This window comes from Saimiri boliviensis, chromosome 11 (genome assembly GCF_048565385.1).
Source record: "Saimiri boliviensis isolate mSaiBol1 chromosome 11, mSaiBol1.pri, whole genome shotgun sequence".
In the NCBI taxonomy this organism is placed as follows: Eukaryota; Metazoa; Chordata; class Mammalia; order Primates; family Cebidae; genus Saimiri; species Saimiri boliviensis.
In genome coordinates, this window is record NC_133459.1 from 34,082,950 (window position 1) to 34,105,032 (window position 22,083).

Consider the following 22,083-nt stretch of genomic DNA (forward strand, 5'->3'; position numbering starts at 1 on the left):
TGAGAAAGGCAAGATACTTGAATCACCTGTTCATTTTCTTTGGTTGAACATTGGAACCTGAAGTTGGATTTAACTTCTTTGTGCTGTAAGCACTAATTCAAACTGCTGTCTCAAATTTAGTCCAAATTAGGGAGTTTTTATTTCATTTTTTTAAATTTTAATTTAATTTTTTGTTTATAAACTCTCACCTCTATCTGAAGGAGTTTAAAAAAAAATTCTAATTTATGTTTAGAAGTTTCTTGAGGTTCCCCCTGAGCTTCTTTGCCCAGTGTACCCTATATTTTAGCTCTAGTTAACATTCTTGACTATATCATATATTTCCTTCTGTGCTTTCCTTTCCTCCTGCTATTCCATTTGCCTGCATGTCATTTTCTCTCTGTATATTTGCCTGTGAAAGTACTTCTTACCTAGCAATACCTAACTCATAAACCTCTTTTACTCTGTCATCATTCTAACTGCTCTACATCAAGGATGAATTGTTTCCTTGTCTATATTTCCACAGCATTTTCATGCCTCATTATTTATAGTACTTATCACACAGTATTATAGTTCTATATTTATTTTACCTTACCTACTAGTATAGGAGTTGATTGAAGGCCAGATTGTATCTTACTCATCTTAGTATTCTTGGGGCCTAACCTGGTGTAGTGAAATAGTAATTCTTCAATAAATGTTCAATAGCTGAGAAGGAAAGCAGGTATTCTATATCAGTCCTTGTATTTCTTCTAACACTGCTAGGAAATGTATGGTACAAAGAACAAACCAGCATTGTTAAAAAGAAAGCTTTTGAGTATGTACAAGGCTGTGCAAGGATATACTATATTTTTCTCTATAATTCAGCATATATTTCCAATATCCCTTCTTGAGGTATGAGAATCATGTTTCTCAAGGACCATAATGTCTAGTAGTAGAATGGACAAGACAAGTCAGGCAGTAGAAATGCCAATGGCCAGCTGAATAGCATAAGATGTAATTTACAGTTAAAGACAATGGTAGAAGAGTTAGTCATAAGGCAGTTCAAGAAGCTGTCTTTCAAATAACTGAAACAGTACGTTTTAGGGATTTTTAGAAGAGAGACGATTTTTAACTTAGTGAACAGGGAAGGTTTTATAGAGGAGAGCTGAGTCTGGGAAACTATAATTTTCAGAGTAAAAATTTTTTTTTTTTAGGTTTGAGCAATGAAAAAATGTAGGATAAGGCTGTAAGTTAGGTGGGGCCAGATTGTGCAGAACTTTGAGTGAAAATACCTTTTGGGTGTTTTTGGGACCCACTTCTCTCTAATGAGCATCTTTGTTGGAAAAGAGAGGTGATTATCAAATGATAGCTTTTTAGGTCACTCTTTATAAGATTTGTTATTCATATACATGTGTTTGTTTGTTTTTTTTTCCTTTCAATAGCTAATCAAGTTGAAGAAACATTACATACCCATTTACCACAAACCCCAGAAACAAACTTTAGGGTAAGTTTTCAGTGTGTATGTAGATTGCTGTAACTGTGACAAGTGTCAAAAGTTTTCTTTATGTCACTTTTTAAATTTTAATAATGTATTAGGTAGAGCACTGATTTTTTTTCTTTTTTTTTTTCAAATTTGCTTAATATTTGGGTAAGGACATCTTTGGAGACATTCTAAAAAGCCTCAACTCAGGGTCTTTATTTGTATTTGGTATTTAGACATATAACACATTTACTTTTAGGCATAGGGACTCTAATGAATGTCCATAGAGTTCTTCATTTCCAATGAGCTTTTCTTTGGGTATTAAACCTGAAGAGGAATCATTTTAAAATCTGAATATTTATTAATCCTTTATATTGTGTTTTAGGATTCCAGCTACCCATTTGCCAATAAAGAATCCATTGGTTCGGAACTGGGGAATTCCTTTGCATCAAATATTAGAATTAAAGAAGAACCTTTGGATGATGAGTATGACAAAGCAATGGCACCACAGCAGGGACTACTAGACAAAATTAAAGATGAACCTGACAATGCTCAAGTAAACATTTCACCTTTTTTCCCCCCCTTCTTTTTGTTCCACACATTGAATTATTCATTTGAGAGAGGAAGTACTTAAGAAGTGAAATAGTTCGTTGACAGGCTGAAAGGAAACTCTTAAAGAAGGTTGAGGCAATTTGAATTATCTTATAAGGCATTAATGAGCAATACGTAACAAGGCTTTTAATCATCTTTGTTTCTTAATACCACTGTGAATTTTGCAATGTATTTTAGTTCAGGGATTTGAGATCTATACAGCAGATATGGTTGAAGGTTTATGGTGGTTTATGGATTTGTGGTGCAACAAAGTTTATATAGGATAGTAAGCCTTTTGCAGTTAATGCTAATGAAGTACGGGCTATATATGGATTTAAATATTTTTCAGGAGGGATTAATGGACAGATCATCTTTGGAAGGGTTAATTGATTGAAGAACCAGTTCATTGGATTAGTGGATAGAAGGTAAAGGAGGCTTTGATGAATGATACATGATTCCAAGTTTGAGATCTGTGAGTAATAAAAGTGAAGGTAGACCTCTGCTACTTCAAGGTTGCTCTGGAGATAAAATCATAGAGAATCCTGTAACTGTGAGGTCCTGAAGTCAGCCAAGTTATCCATTCAGTTAATGATGTTGCTGTTGTTGAAATAGAAGAAAAAAGTTACATCAGATGCTGTAATCATTTTGAAGTGCAAGAAGGGGTCCAAGGGATGAATATGCAATAGCAGCAATTATTTGAGGGTATCTCTGTTTTGTACAGATGGCATGAATTCAGAAGATTATAAGTAAAGATGTTATGAATTGGCTGTTTTTCTGAAATGACATTTAATCTGGGGAAAGCTTATATTTTCCTATCTTTCTATTTCATTAGAGGGTTTGAGACTATCAGACTTCTGTGGAAGTGCTTGATTGATTGATTGATTGATTGATTAAAATAAGGTCTTGCCCAGGCTGGAATGCAGTGACGCAGTCACTGCTTACTGAAGCCTCAACCTCCCAGGCTCAAGTGATTCTCCCAGCTCATCCTCTCAAGTAGCTGGCACCACAGGTGTGTACCATCACACTGGTGAATTTAAAAAAAATTTTGTAGAGGGGCCTGACGTGGTGGCTCATGCCTGTCATCCTAGCACTTTGCAGGCTGAGGCCGGCAGATCACTTGAGGTCAGGAGTTCCAGATCACTCTGGCCAACATGGTGAAATCCCATCTCTGCTAAAAATACAAAAAGTAAGCCAGGCATGGTGGCAGGTGCCTGTAATTCCAGCTACTTCAGAGGCCGAGGCAGGAGAATCGCTTGAACCCAGGAGGTGGAGGTTGCAGTGAACTGAGATTGTGCCACTGCACCCCAGCCTGGATGACAAAGCGAGACTCCATCTCAAAAAAAAAGTTGTTGTGTTTTTGTTTTTTTTTTTTTGTAGAGTAAGTTGCACAGGCTTGGGTCTGACTCCTGTGCTCAAGCGATCCTCCTGCTCTGGGCTCCCAAAGTATTGAGATTACAGGCGTGAGCCACTGTGCCTGGCCAAGAGCATTTTTCACTTAGATGTTTTTGGACAAGATTTCTCAAACTTGACAGCATTGACATTTCGGACCAGATAATTCTTTGTTGTGAGGCAATGTTCTGTGCATTGTAGGACATTTAATAGCATTCGTGGCCTCTACCTACTACATGCCAGTTGCGGCCTTCTTCCTTGACAATTGTAACAAAAAATTATGTGCTATTGAGGACCACTGTAATAGAGTAAGCAGATAGAAGAATAGGAGATTGTAGAGGTAGGTGATTCATATGAGTCAAATTGATGCTCAGCATGAATTCCATGATGTCCAGTGGAAGCTGTCTATCTTAGGGTACATCATGATGGTCAAGCTATTGGAGTTGGATGGATATGAGTATAGTTGCTACACAGGAGAAAGTAAAAGGAATATGGATAGATTTTTCTATTCTATTTAAATAGAAGGTAAATAAAAGCATGTTTGTAGAAGCAGGTAAAATGGAGATCTTAGATATCTGAATTAGGGATAAATAGATGTTCCAACATCTGGGAAAGTTCATGTGGCAGTATATGCTTCAGAAGACTACAACCATGTCTATATGAAGGGCAGACCTTGTATCTCTTCTCCTGCCCCAATGTGAACATGCAAAATAAGATTTCTTATGTAGATATAAGAAATCATAATGCTGGCAGGGTACCAAAAGCATCTCTTTCTTTTGTACTTGACCCATGTGACACTTCCTTGGGATAAAAAGTCGCTTATAGCATAGACCAAATACAGTAGGAGTTGAGAACACTGAGAAGGTTATTAGTATTGTTGTTTTCATAACAATCAGAGAGGTTCCAGTGGCTAGAGAATATAAATAGGATGGAATAGATAGAAACACTTAAATTTTTATACACTTATTCAGAATTATAAAATGTGTTATAAAATGCTGAGTATGAATATGAAGTTTCATCTTGGTTATGGGGAAGAACTTCCCCAAAGGCTCACTACCTGATTGATCAGACTTAAGAGTTAAGCAGTAATGTGAGTAGGTCCCAGGCATAAGATCCAAAAGTATTCTTTACCCTGACCCCACAATAAGGCACTTGCAGTATATGAGTGGATAGAGCTAGGTTTTCCCTGAGGAGTCTTTTTTGTTGTCAGCCATCCCAGGATCAGACCTTTGATAATTCTTCTAGAAATATCCCAGAGCAGCTCTCATGTTATAAACTAGATACCTGATTCTTTTCTTCTTTTCTTTTTCTCATCTTTTCCACGCCCCTCTCCACCTTCCCTCCTTCTTTGAGAGGAGTATTGCCTTTTCAATATTGCATAATGCTTTATTACTCTTATTCATTTCCTATGGACTGGAAAAGGGAACTCTAGTGTATTATTTTAGTAGTCTCAAAAAACTGCTGTTAGCCTCTCGTAAAGTACTGATAGGTTTTACAGCTATGGTCAGTGTTTACTTTTGACTATCAGTTACCAGTAATTTTTTTCATGGTTCAGTAAAATCATAGCTTTAGTTTATAGCACCTTTTCAAAACTTCCCTTGGCTTTTCTTTATGCTTAATTTAGGTAGTTTTGCTTTTAGCTCACTTCCTAATTCTCCGTTTTACACAATTCATTTTGGTCATAATTTCTTTACTTTCCTATATAAATCACCAAGGTGCTGAAATGTATGTATATGTATTTAACTTTTACCCGTTTGCTCTTGGTTATTTCTTCAGTTTTGATATCATGGATTTGCCAGTCATCATCCTCCTGCCTCTATTACTGGCATAATGTCATTGGGCATCTCAGTTTCATTTCTTTGTTCTAATTCCATTGCATGTTTCCATAATGTTTTCTGTAGTATTTTTACAGTAACAGATGCTTTTACATGTACTATGTTGCTTAATTCTCCTAACAACCCTATATAAGATGGCCAGAGTAGAGGATATTAACATTTATAGATGAGAGAGTTGAGATTTATAAAGATTAGTTACTCAAGGCCACATGGCCAGGAAGGAGCCAATCTGGGGTCATAATCAAAGTCTTTTTTTTTTTGGTCTACCAATCTTTCTTTAAATAAAAGTTGCTTAATTTTAAAAACACTTAGAGAAGGTTTCAAAATAGATACTTTAAAAAGAGCCAGATACCTCATTTTCCCCTTTTCCCTTTTCCATAGGTTCTAAAAACTGTACTTTCAGTAAATATACTACATCAAAATCATGGTTTCTTTTTTATTTTTTTTGCTCATAATAATAGAGGGAGAGCTAATGTGTAGTCTCTCATTGAAAGAACTCAATTAAAATGAGAAAGCAAGTGAACTAATTATCATAACAGTGATTCATACAGTTTTGGAAAGATGTAATAATTCAAATGTTGCAGCTTTGTTTTAGCTATGTTGAGTTAATTTGGCACTAGAAACTGTTATTCATTTCTAAAATACTTTCATGGGATGTTAATATTGATCTTCATTTGTAGTAAACTAAGAAGTTAAAGGTATCGGTAAAAGAATTTTTTTTGTTGTTTTGACATGTGTTTTTTGCTTCTGAAGGCTTTTCGGTTACCAATCAGATATTTACTTCTCAGAAAATATTAATTATTTGCTAGTCATTGATTTATCAAATATTTGTAAAATTAGTCATCGTGGGAGGATACAGACATAAACCAAACATGATTCTGCCTTGAAGGCATTGTGGACCATGCAAACAGTACTTAAGATGTATACTATTTTACTATGTTACATAAATAATATGTACTCAGGGCTTAAGAAATGCAGCAGAAGTTTGCAATAGCCATCACAGAGACTAAGAGACCTGACTGGAGACTGTTAATGTTTGCCATTGAGTATTGGTTGTTTCTGGAGTTTTCCGAGATTAAAATAAAAATATTTAAGGAAATTTCAGTACACTGTATAACGAAGGAATGTCATGATTAGTCGATTTTAGAAAATCTTTTAATACTTAACATTTCATCTGCAGATCAAATAAGAGTATCTATAATAGTCACTTTATAGATTCTGAAAGACATCTCATGTAATTCATACATTTCTTACAATAGATTTTTTCTTGATCATGGTAAGAAAATACCACTTCAGATCAATAACAGTTATTGCAGCTGAAGTAAAATGATAGAAACCTTCTGTTAATATTACTAAAAGAATAGAAGTTGCTGATGTTATCATTATTATTTAACTGTTGTTGGATTTTCCCTCCAATCTATGTTAAAGAAATTAGAAGAAAAAATAATGGAAAAAGGGAAATAAAATTATCACTTGCTAGTAAGAATCTTTATGAAAGAATTAATGGAATTCATAACATTTAATGCAGTACCTAGTTGAATTATACCAGTATTTCTATAAATAAATTTACCAGTTAGATGATATAATGAAAAAGATAACTATTCCCAGCAGCAACTAAAAAGTGCTTATATAAAATACAACTTGAAATAATGGAGAGACCATCTTTTTAAATGTAAGAAATAGGAAGATGTCAGTTATTTTTAAATTTTATTTTATTTTGTTTTTCAAGACAGAGTCCCACTCTGTTGCCAGGTGCCATGCTGGAGTGCAGTGGCACAGTCTTGGCTCACTGCAACCTCTGCCTCCTGGGTTCAAGCAATTCTTGTGCCTCAGCCTCCCGAGTAGCTGGGACTACAGGCGTACGCCACCACACCCAGCTAATTTTCGTATTTTTAGTAGAGACGGGGTTTCACCAGGTTGGCCAGGATGGTCTCCATCTCTCGACCTCGTGATCCACCTGCCTCGGCCTCCCAAAGTGCTGATTTTACAGGCTTGAGCCACCACGCCCAGCCCCCAGTTATTTTTAAATTAAAATTTAAGGCCAGATGTGGTGGCTCACACTTGTAATCCTAGCACTTTGGGAGGCTGAGGCAGGCAAATCACTTGAGGTCAGAAGTTCAAGACCAGCCTGGCCAATGTGGTGAAACCCTGTCTTTACTAAAAACTACAAAAATTAGCCAGGTGTGGTGGTGCACTCCTGTAATCACAGCTACTTGGGAGGCTGGGGCAGGAGAATCACTTGAGGCAGGGAGGCAGAGGTTGCAGTGAGCTGAGATTATACCATTGTACTCCAGCCTGTGGACAAGAGTGAAACTCTGTCTCAAGTAAAAAAAAAAAAAAAGTTAAGATTTAGATTTGATGCAATTTTGATGAAAATATCAATGGTTAAGTTCTGAAGTTTTGTAGAATAATAATAGACATGAACATACACAAGCTTATTACACATATTTTAAAAAATGGATGGAGAAGTTGAGAGTGGCAAACCCTGTTAAATTGTTAAACATCATAAAATTAATTTTTTGTTTGTTTGTTTTAAGATGGAGTTTCACTCTTGTTGCTCATGCTGGAGTGCAATGGTGCAGTCTTGGCTCGCTGCAACCTCCTGCCCCCAGGTTCAAACAAATTCTCCTACCTCAGCCTCCTGAGTAGCTGGGATTACAGGCAAATGCCCCACGCCCCGCTAATCTTTGTATTTTTAGTAGAGATAGTGTTTCATTGTGTTGGCCAGGCTAGTCTCAAACTCCTGACCTCAGGTGATCCACTTGCCTTGACCTCCCAAAGTGCTGGGATTACAGGTGTGGGCGATAGCACCTGGCCATAAACACCCTGCAATTAGTTTCATTAGGAGAGCATATCATAAGATTAGTCAGACTGAAAATGATATAGAAGAGATAGCCCAAAAACAGACATTATTTTTAAGAATTTGATATATTAATCAACAGCAAATGAAAGGAATTAACTATTTAGAGAAAGAAAAAGGGCCAGGCATGGCATCTTATGCCTATAATCCCAGCACTTTGGGAGGCTGAGGCAGGTAGATCACTTGAGATCAGGAACTTGAGACCATCATCAACATGGTGAAACCCCGTCTCTACTAAAAATACAAAAATTGGCCAGTTATGGTGGCAGGTGCCTGTAATCCCAGCTACTTGGGAGGCTGAGGCAGGAGAACCATTTGAACCTGGAAGGCTGAGATTGCAGTGAGCTGAGGTTGAGCTAGCTTGGGTGACAGAACAAAACTCTGTCTCAAAAGAAAAAGAAAGGAAAAGAAAATGCTCATTGTACATCAAAATGAGTACATTCCAAATGGACTAAAGCAGGAGTTGGCAAATTATCAGTGGTGGGCCAAATCCAGCCTTCCCATTTTTTTTTTTTCCATCCACTGCTTTTATAAATAAAGTTTTATTTGAACATTGCCACGTTCATTCATTTACATATTATCTGGGTGCTTTTGCTCCACCAGAGCAGAGTTGAGTAGTTGGGACAGAGACTGTATGGTCTGCAAAGTGGAAAATATTTGCTATCTGGCCCCTTACAGATAAAGTTTGCTGACCCCTGGATTAAAGGACTGAATTATTATAAACAGTGAAACTATTTTCTTATTATTTTAATGTGGAAGTAAAACTTTGTAAGAGAAGAAATCACAAAGGTAAAGACTGTCAGATTTTTTTGGCATAAAAATGGAAACGTAAAATTTGAGGAAATGTTGATAACAAATGCTACTGAGAGTTAATATTGTTCCATTATAATGTACTTTTTGTAAATGAACATTTAAAAATAGCTGCAAATTAAAACAAAGTGGGAAAAGACTTTTAAAAATGACATTTGTTTCATAAATTACTGGAGTAATTATAATTAAGATTTTTTTGGGAGGAAAACCATCTGTCGTTACGTATCAAGAACCTTTACTATGTACCTTTTTACTTAGTAATTCCACTTTAGTAATTATTTTTTTTAGGAGATAATTCTAAATTTGGGAGTATAAATGTTCACAAAGATATTCATCATGACATTACTGATTGTAGTAAATATGCAGAAACATTAAGTGGACCAACATTGTATTGTGGTTATATAATCTCGGTGCCATGTGGGGCCACTGGAACCTAAGGCAGAAGGAAAAAATCAGTAATACTGATTCAGTATTTATTTAAAATTTTGGTATTTTGTTCATCATGGACTTTGCATAAATTTGATTTTTAAAAATACTGTGTTAAAATATTATTTTGATTACTGAGGTTTTTGGCGCCCTCTTAATTTTGTGCCTGAGGCATGTGCCTCATTCACCTCATCCTAGTCAGACATCTCTGTGTAATGTGTTATGTTTCTTAAATAATATATATTTGTATTTCTCAAATTTGAGTAATGTGCTGACACCCCCGCCACCACAAAAAGAGAGATATATCTGAGATACTCCAGAATTCCAAGAATAAGTGGTCTTGCAGGGTTTTTGCATGTTTCAATATGATAAACAATATATTAAAATAGAAGTTAAAGCTATTATGTAATGATTTTAGAATGCAGTCGTATAATTGTAAAAAGCAAACAGCACTGAAAAGTTGTAGTAGAACTCAGTTATATGATGGTTATTCATGACTTAAAATATATGTACATGCACATAAAAATCATTCAAATAAAAACAATTTAAACAGCATTCTTTTAGAATTTTCAGACTACGTAGCTGTCAGGGATTCTTGGACTTCAGTTTTAGAAACACTGGTATATTTAGCCATTAGAAGCTTTTTGGAATAATATATAATATACGAAAGTTCAAATGATTCAATTGAGCAAAAAATCAGTTGATAAGAATGATATATTTGGTGTAATTAAAACTTATTAAGAAATAAAATCTCTGAATTGAGAAGAGGAAAAGGCTGGAAAGAAATATACCCAAAGAATAACAGTGGTTGTTTTGGGTGATTGAAATATGATTAGATTTTTAAAAATTTTTATTTATCTAAATTTTCTATAGTGATTATGTATTACTTTTATAATAAGCAGTAACTTATAATACTTTAATAAAATTAAAGATGATTTAAAAAAAATAATTCATATTTAGTAGTATCACAGGTTAAGTAGATAGCTTTAATTTTTTTCTCTCTTACACTCCTAGCATATACATATTGTACCCATATTTAATTATAGTTGGCTTGTTGTTTTGTATTTTATTATTTCTTATTAATATTATAAACATTTTCCACCTCTATATAGTGGTAGTAAAATGTCTTAAATGTCTGGATGTCTTTAGGTATTTATTCTTTTCTCTATGTATTTATTTATTTTTTTCTTCTTTAAAGGAGTATAGTCATGGCCAACAGCAAAAAACTCAAGAGGGGGAACTGAAAATTAGTGCTGTGTTTTCAGTCAGTGGCAGCCCTCTTGGTAAGAAACAGACCTGAATAAATGGATTGTGTATATTCTGACCAATATGAATGAAGAGGAAATTCTGCTTGCATTAATAAACTAGGCAGTTCTCTCTACCCACTTAGGATGCTTTTAAATTGTATATTGTGTAATTACTGTTGGGTTTCAAGACTAGCTCTAGAAGAGAAAAAAAGAATGCATATTTTAAATTCATGGTAAAAAGTAAAACATTTTTTTCTTTCAATTTTTTTTTTTTTTTTTTTTTTTAAAGCTCCACAGTTGACTACTGGCTTTCAGCCCTCACTGGCGTCATCTGGCATGAATAAAATGCTTCCTTCAGTTCCAGCCACAGCTGTTCGAGTTTCCTGTTCTGGTTGTAAAAAAATCCTCCAGAAGGGGCAAACTGCTTATCAGAGGAAAGGGTCTACTCAGCTATTCTGCTCCACACTGTGCCTCACTGGATATACAGTTCCACCTGTCCGCCCACCGCCTCCTCTCACCAAGAAAACTTGTTCAAGTTGCTCAAAGTATAGCAGAATTCTAAATTATCTTTTTTCTTTCCTTTCTGATAACATACTTTGTTCTTGCCCATGTATTATGTTTGATAGTCTACATTTATTCCTTTTTTTATTTTGTTATTTTTTGAGAAATATCACATTATTTTCTGTCTGCTTTCTGTTGTTGCTTTTCAGTCTTCCAGGTGCCAGGTGCTCAGCTTGTTTTTTAGCTTTCAATTATGTTACTTTTATGTATTGTTTTTGAAGTCAGCTCTCCCATCCTTGCTAGTTGAAGTACCTAATATAACAAAAAGTACACATTTAGGGGCATTGTGTTACAGCAGTATTTTATCTTATAACTGTAGGCAACAGAGGTTTAAATCCAGCAAATATTTAAAGTTATATTTCCTGTTAGGTAATTGAAATTTATTTAATATTTTTCTTCCTAACCTTAAATGGCTTCCAGCATATGTGTTTTTATTTTCTCAGTATCTCTGAACTACCTCAGAGTGTCCAGTGGAATATTTAATAATAAGAAAGGGATATGACCTTATCATTGTAATAAGGTCATCGTGATATATTTGAGGAATATGAAATGACTTTGACTAATTTTGTGATTGTTAGAAATAGTTTAAACAAGTTAAAGAGAAATAATATTCTTGTTCTGAAACACTCTACACTCTATTACCAGGCTACTCAAACCATGATTCATTTATTACTTAGGGAGTAGTGTTTATAGTTCCTCACACGGATGCTGCACTTTGTCTGGAGAGGAAAAAAAGATACTCGTCCTAGTTAAGAGATGTTTAAAAGAAATTTAAATATGGCTAGAACTTTCTCTGGAAGATAGTTATATGCACATTTTTTATGTTCATTTTTTTTTTTTTAAATAACTGAAAGGGTAAAAATGGTTATATTTGAGGCTGCTTAAATATACACTGTAACAGATAAACAAATGTAGATTTGACTTCAGTTTCCTTTGGAATTTCTATTTTTATTGTAGAATTGTTGCTATTTAGAAGAACGATAGAAACTTCTGTAACTTTTTGTTTTGGGACTATCTTTTAAGCTAATTATACATTCTTTTGAATAGCTTCTGTGCTATCAAATTTTTATCTCCTGAGTGCTTATTTACTGTTCACAGGTGGCTAAAAGCCATTTAGAACCATGTATATTGATTAAAGTGTAGATTAATATATTTTTTATCAATTTTTGTTCAGAAATGAAATTTGATTAAGATTGGTGCTTTTGTGGCTTTCAATGTCTTTTGTGAAGAAATTTATAAAAGAGAATTTTAAAAATATATCTTTGAGTTCTCATTGTTAGAATAATAATTATCCCAGAGCTATTTTGAGTGATAGATTTTGGCTTTTTTTTTTTTTGAGACAAAGTCTTGCTCTGTCAACAGGCTGGAGTGCATGGCATGATCTCAGCTCACTGCAACCTCCACCTCCTGGGTTCAAGTGATTCTCCTGCCTCAGCCTTCTGAGTAGCTGAGAATATAGGCCTGCACCACCACGCCCGGCTAATTTTTGTATTTTTAGTAGAGGCAGGGTTTCACCATGTTGGCCAGGCTGGTCTCTATCTTCTGACCTTGTGATCTGCCTGCCTTGGCTTCCCTAAAGTACTGGGATTACAGGCATGAGCTACCGTGCCTGGCTTTGGCTTATTATTATTATTTTTTTAAATTTTATTTCATTAGAATATAAACCACAAGGAAGTAGTTAGGGAAAGTACAGGAGAATTATTGGTTAAAGGCTACGAAATTTGGCCAGGTACAGTGACTCATGCCTGTAATCCCAGCACTTTGGGAGGCTGAGGCAGGTGGATCATGAGGTCAGGAGTTTGAGACCAGCCTGACCATGTTGAAAGCCCGTCTCTACTAAAAATACAAAAATTAGCCAGGCATGGTGATGCGTGCCTGTAATCCCAGCTACTCAGGAGGCTGAGGCAGGAGAATCACTTGAACCCGGGAGGCGAAGGTTGCAGTGAGCCGAGATTGTGCTACTGCACTCCAGCCTGGGCAACAGATACTCTGCCCCCCACCCCACTAAAAAAAAAAAAAAATAGATATGAAATTTTTTAGTTAGTAAGAATATGAAGATCTATTGTACAATATGGTGACTGTAGTTAATGATACATTGTATTCTTGAAAAATGGTGAGAATGGATATAAAGTGTTCTCACCACAAAAATAGTAATCGAGGGAATATGTATATTAATTAGCTAGATTAAGGCATTGCACAGAAGTCGAGTGTCTCTTAACTGAAATGCTTGGGACCAGAGGTGTTTCAGATTTTGAATTTTTACAAAAGATTTTGGGATATTTGCATTATATATACTAACCGATTGAGCATTTCTCATCTGAAATTTCAAATGCTCCTATGAGGATTTCCTTTGAACATAATGTTGGCGCCGAAAAAGTTTCAGATACTGGGAGCATTTTGGATTTCTGGATTAGAGATACTCAGCCTATTCTTCAAAATATCATATTGGACCGGGCTTGGTGGCTCACACCTATAATCCCAGCACTTTGGGAGGCTAAAGCAGGTGGATCACTTGAGGCTAGAAGTTCAAGACCAGCCTAGCCAACATGGTGAAACCCTATCTCTGCTAAAAAATACAAAAATTAGTTGGTCATGGTGGCACATGCCTATAAACCCAGCTACTCAGGTGGCTGAGGCACAAGAATCACTTGAACCTGGGAGATAGAGGTTGCAATGAGCCAAGATTGTACCACTGTAGTCCAGCCTGGGTGACAAGTGAGACTCTATCTTAAAAAAAAAAAAAAAGAAAAAGAAAAATAATTATGTTGTACTTGTAGTAAATATGTATCATTGATGTCAGTATAAATATATATGTATTTATGTAGTAAAATTATTTAATAGAGATAGTCTTTATACTGCTTAAATTATAAAGTATACTTTTTTTTTTTTTTTTTTTTGAGACAGATTTTCGCTCTTGTTACCCAGGCTGGAGTGCAATGGCGCAATCTCGGCTCACCGCAACCTCCGCCTCCTGGGTTCAGGCAATTCTCCTGCCTCAGCCTCCTGAGTAGCTGGGATTACAGGCACGAGCCACCATGCCCAGCTGATTTTTTGTATTTTTAGTAGAGACGGGGTTTCACCATCTTGACCAGGATGGTCTCGATCTCTCGACCTCGTGATCCACCCGCCTCGGCCTCCCAAAGTGCTGGGATTACAGGCTTGAGCCACCGCACCCGGCAAAGTATACTTTTTAAAATGAGTACTTAGGTATTCTGTATGCCAGTATATATTCATCATGGGATTCTAAGATTTAAGTGATTTTGAAGATTTTAATTTTTATAGTTTTTTTTTCTGTTTTTTATTTTGCCATGAAATAATAACTTCATTTTCTTCATTACATAATAACTTCATTTTCTTTATTTAATTATTACTCTAGGGATCAACAGTCTTTAAAATTTCAGTTATATTTATCCTTTCATAATTATAGCCATAGGCTGGGCATGGTGGCATGCACCCAGTTACTCAAGAGGCTGAGGTGGGAGGATTGCTTGAGCCCAGGAGTTGTGAGAGTCAGTCTGGGCAACATTAGTGAGACTTGGTCCATGCCAGCCCCCGCAAAAAGTCAGTTGTAGATACTTTTTTCAAAGATTTATCGGTTATTTTCAAAATGGCGATGGAAAACTCATGTAAGTTTTTAAATGTATGCCCTCTTTGTGATTTTAAAAGAATTATTATTATTGTTCATACATGTTACTCTTTTCATCTAGATTTATCATGTTTCTTTGGCCTCCGGTCTCTGGTGTTTGCCTAAGCGTTATATAGAGACAGGTCATTTCTACCTACATGTCATTTTATCTATGTCTTGATCTTACGTAATTCAGTTGCTCTTTAAGATTACGTTATCTTCTCATGTTTGGTTTATTCATTATCCAGATTTTCCATTTTTCAACCAGTTATTCCTTGACTCTTAATAGTTCAACCTCTTTATTTACGTAATCTTTTACCCTTTTTTATTCCTTACTCTTTTTCTTTCACCCGTTTCTGTTACTTCAGGTACTCCTTACTTGCTTGTCTCGTCAGTCTTTTCTTCATATTCTTTCTTACTTTTCTCCTGTTTTTCATTTGACATAATACTTTCTTGTTTCTTCAGTCTTCAACCATTGATCAATCTCATTTTTCCTTATATTCCATTTTCCTTCCTGAACTGCTCTTTCATCTCCGGTTCAACACTACCTTTCCTTTCTCTTTATCCCCTCTTATTTACGTGGTGATTACAACAGTTGGGTATAGTCTGGTTTATCTGATTGTAAAATTGATGAGTTGGATGTGCCAAAAATATAAGGAAGCTAAATTCAAAGAAGCTAAAAGATTTGTTCATGTCACATAGCTGATTAATTTTGGTGCATGCATTGTCTCTCTACATAGTCTCTGGTCAAACAGGTTTCATTTATTTATTTATTTTTTTTTTTTGAGGCGGAGTTTTCGCTCTTGTTACCCAGGCTGGAGTGCAATGGCGCGATCTCGGCTCACCACAACCTCCGCCTCCTGGGTTCAGGCAATTCTCCTGCCTCAGCCTCCTGAGTAGCTGGGATTACAGGCACGTGCCACCATGCCCAGCTAATTTTTTTGTATTTTTTTTTAGTAGAGACGGGGTTTCACCATGTTGACCAGGATGGTCTCGATCTCTCGACCTCATGATCCACCCGCCTTGGCCTCCCAAAGTGCTGGGATTACAGGCTTGAGCCACCGCGCCCGGCACAGTTTTCATTTATAAATCATTCCCCATAAGAAGGGTTTCAGTTTGATTTGAATAGGCAGAGATGGAAAAGATTTCCTGTCTGATAGCTACTGCTATTGTTGTAGACCAGTAAAAATAGAGCAGCAGCACTTAAGTTGGAAGAAACTTATTAGCTATTCAGAATAACTTATTTTTCTTAATTTTTGTTAATCGTATCTCTTAGCTGCTTGAATTTAACTTAAACTCTGAAAACATTTTAGTTGCCATTTAATTTTTAGGTTTCCTTAATGGTATGGATTTTTAAATTTGTTTTTAAAAATCTGTCTCGGCTGGGAGCAGTGGCTTTTGGGAAGTCAAGGTGGGAGGACTGTATGACCTTAGGAGTCTGAGACCAGCCTGGGCAACACAGTGAGACCTCACCTCTACAGAAAGTTAAAAAATTAACCAACTGTGGTGCCACATGGCTATAATCCCAATTGCTTGGGAGGATGAGACAAGAGGATTGCTTGAGTCCAGGAGTTTGAGGCTGCAGTGAGCTGTGATCACACTCCTTCTCTTCAGCCTGGGTGACAGAGCAGGACCCAATCTTTAAAAAAAAAATTATATCTGCAGAAAAGAGGTAATTTGGAGGATAATTTTGTTAATATGGTTAGTAAGATCAGATTCTTGGTATAATGATATTCAAAGAAGTAACATCCAGATTGTCTGCACCATTTCTGAATTTTCACTAACTGGAATGAGATTGTTTCTTCTCATTGTGTCATAATATGTAATCCACTACCATAATAAGATGGAATCTAATTGGACTCTGAGCATATTGAGAGCAGTGAAAAAATACCTAATTTTATACTTCCATTTCCTTGATCTATGCTGCTCCCAATTCTTATCTCCTTAACCTTCTAGAAAACTCCTATTTAAGGTCCAGCTAAAATATCACCCCTTGGGTAGCCTTTCATATTAATTATAGTCTGAAATAATTGTTTCTTAATTTATATTTTCATGGTACATTATTCATGTCTTCTTCAAAAGTTCTATTAATTTTAAGAAAGCTTCTGTTAGAGTATTTTATAAATTATTTGTCTATTTGTCACAATAACTCTGAGCTCCTAAGTATATACATGGACCACAGTTTTGTTTTGTTTCTTTTTTTAAGATGGAGACTTGCTCTGTTGCCCAGGCTGGAGTGCAATGGTGCAATCTCGACTAACTGCAACTTCTGCCTCCCAGGTTCAAGCGATTCTCTTGCCTCAGCCTCCTAAGTAGCTGGGACTACAGGCGTGCGCCACCATGCCTGCCTAATTTTTGTATTCATAGTAGAGATGGAGTTTCACTATATTGTCCAGGCTGATCTTGAACTCCTGACCGAGTGATCTACCCACCTCTGCCTCCCAACATGCGGAGATTACAGGCATAAGCAACTGTGCCTGGCGCAGTCAAGTTTGTGGACCATATTTTGACTGAGGGTTTATTTAATGTCTAGCTCAATATAACTTCTCACTAAATAACCCTCTATGAAATATAAAACCTAATTTTCAAAATAACTGTAAGTGCAAAAAGCAAAGCAATCTAGAGTTGCTAAGTAGGGAAGATGGTGAGGTATGGAGTGTATTATGGCATAGTACAGTATTAGGTGCTCCTAATGATGATTTCCCATTATATCTACTGTTTTACTGAAGCAGAAAGATTTGTATAGTTATACTTTAGAGATATTCAGGGTTTGGTTCCAGACCACCTCAGTGAAGCAAATAGCTCAATATAGCTATTAATCTCAAAGTGAGTGATATTAATTTTTTGGCTTCCCAGTGCCTATCAAAGTTGTATTTATACTGTAGTCTGTTAAGTATGCAATAGCATTACATCTTTAAAAACCAATGTACATTTTTTAATTAAAAATACTTTATTGCTAACAATCATGCGAGCCTTCAGCAAGTCATAATCTTATTACTAGTCGACAGTCTTGTTTTAGTGTTGATGGCTGCTGATGAATTCAGGGTGGTGGTTGCTGAAGGTTTTGGTGGCTGTGGCAATTTCTTAAGATAACAATGAAGTTTGTCACATCAGTTGACTTCCTTTTGCAAAAGATTTCTCTGTAGTATGCAATAATGTTTGATAGCATTTTACCCAAGAAAGAACATTCCAAATTGGAGTCAGTACTCTCAAACTCTACCATTGCTTGATCAACTAAGTTTATGTAATACTTTAAATCCTTTGGTGTCATTTCACCAAAATTTACAGCATCTGCACCAGGAGTAAATTCCATGATAAGAAATTACTTTCCTTGCTTATCCATTGGAAGCAACTCCTCATCTGTTCAAGTTTTGTGAGATTGCAGCAATTCATTTGCATCTTCAGGCTCCACTTCTAGTTCTCTTACTATTTCTCCCACGTTTTTAGTTATTTGATCCACTGAAGTCTCAAACTCCTCAGAGTTACCTGTGAGGGTTAAAGTTACCTACTTCCAAGCTCCTATTAATGTTGATATTTGGATTTCTTCTCATTAATCATGAATGTTCTTAATGGCATCTGGAATGGTGAATCTTTTCTAGAAGGTTTTTATTTATTTTATTTTTTTGAGATGGAGTTTCACTCTTGCTGCCCAGGCTGGACTGCAATGGCACAATCTTGGCTCACTGCAACCTCCACCTCAGTATTTCAAGCAATTCTCCTCCCTCAGCCTCCCAAGTATCTGGGATTACAGGCATGCACCACCATGCCTGGCTGATTTTGTATTTTTAGTAGAGATGGGGTTTCTCCATACTGGTCAGGCTGGTCTTGAACTCCCGACCTCTGGTAATCTGCCCTCCTCGGCCTCCCAAAGTGCTGGGATTACAGGCATGAGCCACCATACCTGGCCTTCCAGAAGCTTTTTTCCTTTGGCCACATCCTTCGTAGGCATCACTATCTATGCCAGCTATAGCCTTAGGAAATGTACTTCTTAAATAATAAGATGCAAAAGTTGAAGTTACCCCTTGATCCACGGGCTGCAGAATAGATATTGTGTAAGGAGGTATGAAAATAACATTAACCTTTTGTACATTTCCATCAGAACTCTTCAGTGACTAGATGTATTGTCAATGGCAGTAATATTTTGAAAGAAATCTTTTTTCTTAAATGTCCTAGGATTTTTGGAAGGTAAATGGATGTTGGCTTCAACCTGAAGTCACCAGCCACGTTAGTGAGTCTCGTTAGAGAGTCAGTCTGTCTTTTGAAGCTTTGAAACCTTAAAGCCAGGGATTGACGTCTCACTGGCTATTAAAGTCCTAGATGCCATCATCTTTCAATAGAAGACCATTTCTTCTACATTGAAAATCTTATTTAGTGTAGCCACCACCATCAGTTATCTTAGGAGATATTCTTGATAACTTGCTACAGCTTCTCCATCAGCACTTGCTGCTTCATCTTGTACTTTGATGTTCCAGAGATGGCTTTTTTCGTTACACCTTATGAGCTAACCTCTGCTAAATCTAAATTAACTTCTGTAACTTCTTTGCCTCAGTCTTGCTAGAATTCAAGAGAGTTAGGGCCTTATTCTGGATTAGGCTTTGGCTTAAGGGAATGTTGTGGCTAGTTTGATCGTCTCTAGACTACTAGCACTTTTCTCCACATCAGCAGTAAGACTGTTGCACTTTTTTTTTTGAGATTGAGTCTCGCTCTGTCACCCAGACTAGAGTATAGCGGTGTGATCTCGGCTCACTGCAACCTCTACCTCCCAAGTTCAAGCAATTCTCCTGTCTCAGCCTCCTGAGTAGCTGGGACTACAGGCATGCGCCACCGTGCCTGGCTAATTTTTGTATTTTTTAGTACAGACGGGGTCTCACCATATTGGCCAGCTGGTCTCAAACTCCTGACCTCATGATCCACCTGCCTCGGCCTCCCAAAGTGTTGGAATTACAGGCGTGAGCCACTGCGCCCAGCCGATTGTTATACTTTCTTATCATTCATATGTTCACTGCAGTAGCCTTTTTAGTCTTTCAAGAACTTTGCATTTACCATGTGGCTAAGTGTTTGGCACAAGAAGCCTAGCTTTCCACATGCCTTCCCCACTAAGCATAATTATTCTAGCTTTGGATTTATAGTGAGAGATGTGCAGCTTTTCCTTTTGTTGAACACTTAGAGGCCATTGTGAGGTTATTAATTGGCCTGCTTTCATTATTGTCATGCCTCAGGAAATAGGGAGGCCCAAGGAGTGGGAGAGATGCAGAAGTGGCTGGTCAATGGAGCAGTCAGAACATACACATTTTTCAATTAAGTTTACTGTCTTAACGTTGCCATGGTTTCATGGTTACTCCCCAGACAATTACAATAGTAACATCAGTGACCACTGATCACAGATCACCACAACAGATATTATAATGACAAAAACATTTGAAATACTGAGAGAATTACCAAAATATAATGCAGAGACATGAAGTGGGCAAATGCTGTTGAAAAATAGCATTGATGGACTTGTGTGAGGCAGGGTTGCGACACACCTATTTGCTAAAAAGTGCAGTATCTGTGAAGCACAATGAAACAAAGTCTACCTATAACCTTTTCTAGAAAAGTGTCCTATTAGTGTAATCTCTTTAAGATACAAGCATGAGTATAAAACAGTTTATTAACTATTATGTGGATATATACTCATGGGAGTATATATCATTGATTAGAAAATTTCACCAGTTTGAAAAATTGGTTTTCAATATGGTTTCCACTTAAACAATCTGATAAATTACTATAGAAAGAGTGGTTTGGTGGGATTAGGGTTGGAGTGGTAAGGAGCCTTAATCATTAGGGTTTTAATCTTCATTGCCTTTGCTACTAATGCTTAGAAATTAGATTATTTAGATATGGTAATGTTATATTTTATGTAACTGTGCTAGCATATGCACTGCGTAGTGTAAAAAGTATGTTTACTTTTTTAAAAGATACTAATTTTTAGTAGAGATGGGGTTTCTCCATGTTGGTCAGGCTGGTCTCGAACTCCCAACTTGTGGTGATCCGCCCGCTTCAGTCTCCCAACGTGTTGTTGAGGTTACAGGCTTGAGCCAATTAGCCAGGCATGGTGATGCATGCCTGTAATCCAAGCTACTTGGGAGGCTGAAGCACGAGAATCGCTTGAACCCAGAAGGCAGAGGTTGCGGTGAGCCCAGATTGTGCCATTGCACTCCAGCCTGGGCAACAAGAGTGAAACTTCATCTCAAAACAAACGAATCAAAACTAAACTAATTCTTAACAATGTGAAATATAATACAGTATTTTTTAAAAATATTTTTAAAATATAGATAATTCTAGAAAGTAAAAAATTTCATAATCCTTCCTATAGAGGTAATGAATGCTAATCATTTGATGTTTTCCTTTAGTCTTCAAACCATACTAATTCTCACAACAGTTCTATGAAGTAGGTGCTGTATTAATTCCATTTCATAGAAAAGAATTTAAGGATCAAAGCAATTTTTAAGTATCTCCCAAAAGATTCAAGTTTTTAAACTTAAATTCCAATGCTATCTCCCTGCAGTATAATTGCATCTATTTTATTTGGTTATTTTAGCTCACAGAAAGGAAAAACAAATGAATTACACTTTGGCTTATGTTATTTTTTTTCCTTATTTTTAGAGACATTTTAAATCCAAAAGATGTGATCAGTGCCCAGTTTGAAAATACCACCACTAGTAAAGATTTTTGCAGTCAGTCATGTTTGTCAACATACGAACTGAAAAAAAAACCTATTGTTACCATAAATACAAATAGTATATCAACCAAATGCAGCATGTGTCAGAAGAATGCTGTTGTAAGTTACCACTTTCCTTTATTGGGGGAGAACTCTTAATATCTTTGTACTTAAAGAACAGCTTTTGATGGTCTCTGCTCCTTGTTTGTATGTTGCTGTTTTTTAATTTCTAGATTCGACATGAGGTTAATTACCAGAATGTGGTCCATAAACTTTGCAGTGATGCCTGCTTCTCTAAGTTTCGTTCTGCTAACAACCTCACCATGAACTGTTGTGAGAACTGTGGAGGTTACTGTTATAGTGGCTCAGGACAATGCCACATGCTTCAGATAGAGGGACAGTCTAAGAAGTTTTGTAGTTCAACATGTATCACAGCATACAAGCAGGTACGTGACCATATTTAATCTTGATGTCTTTGTTCATTTCAGGTATCTGTATTTTTAGTGGAAATTATTTATGAAAATCTTTTAAAATATTGAGCTTACTGGGCAGGTGCAGTGGCTTATGCCTGTAATCCCAGCACGTTGGGAAGCTTAGGCAGGTG

General features: G+C 36.4%; 1 protein-coding gene across 9 annotated transcripts in view; it reads left to right on the plus strand.

Annotated features, from left to right (window-relative positions):
* ZMYM4 (zinc finger MYM-type containing 4) overlaps positions 1-22,083 on the plus strand; it is a 159,928-nt gene that overhangs the window by 99,835 nt on the left and 38,010 nt on the right. For 6 of the 9 annotated variants that reach the window (XM_074380496.1, XM_039473883.2, XM_003937521.4 and 3 more), the window contains 6 exons: positions 1,398-1,459; positions 1,821-1,991; positions 10,545-10,629; positions 10,883-11,138; positions 21,425-21,599; positions 21,713-21,925. In XM_074380496.1, coding sequence (XP_074236597.1) covers positions 1,398-1,459; positions 1,821-1,991; positions 10,545-10,629; positions 10,883-11,138; positions 21,425-21,599; positions 21,713-21,925 — 962 coding nt within the window. Of the gene's footprint in view, positions 1-1,397; positions 1,460-1,820; positions 1,992-2,069; positions 8,900-10,544; positions 10,630-10,882; positions 11,139-21,424; positions 21,600-21,712; positions 21,926-22,083 lie in introns of those variants that run through there. The other 3 variants (XM_039473884.2, XM_039473885.2, XM_074380500.1) reach the window with 2 other exon arrangements.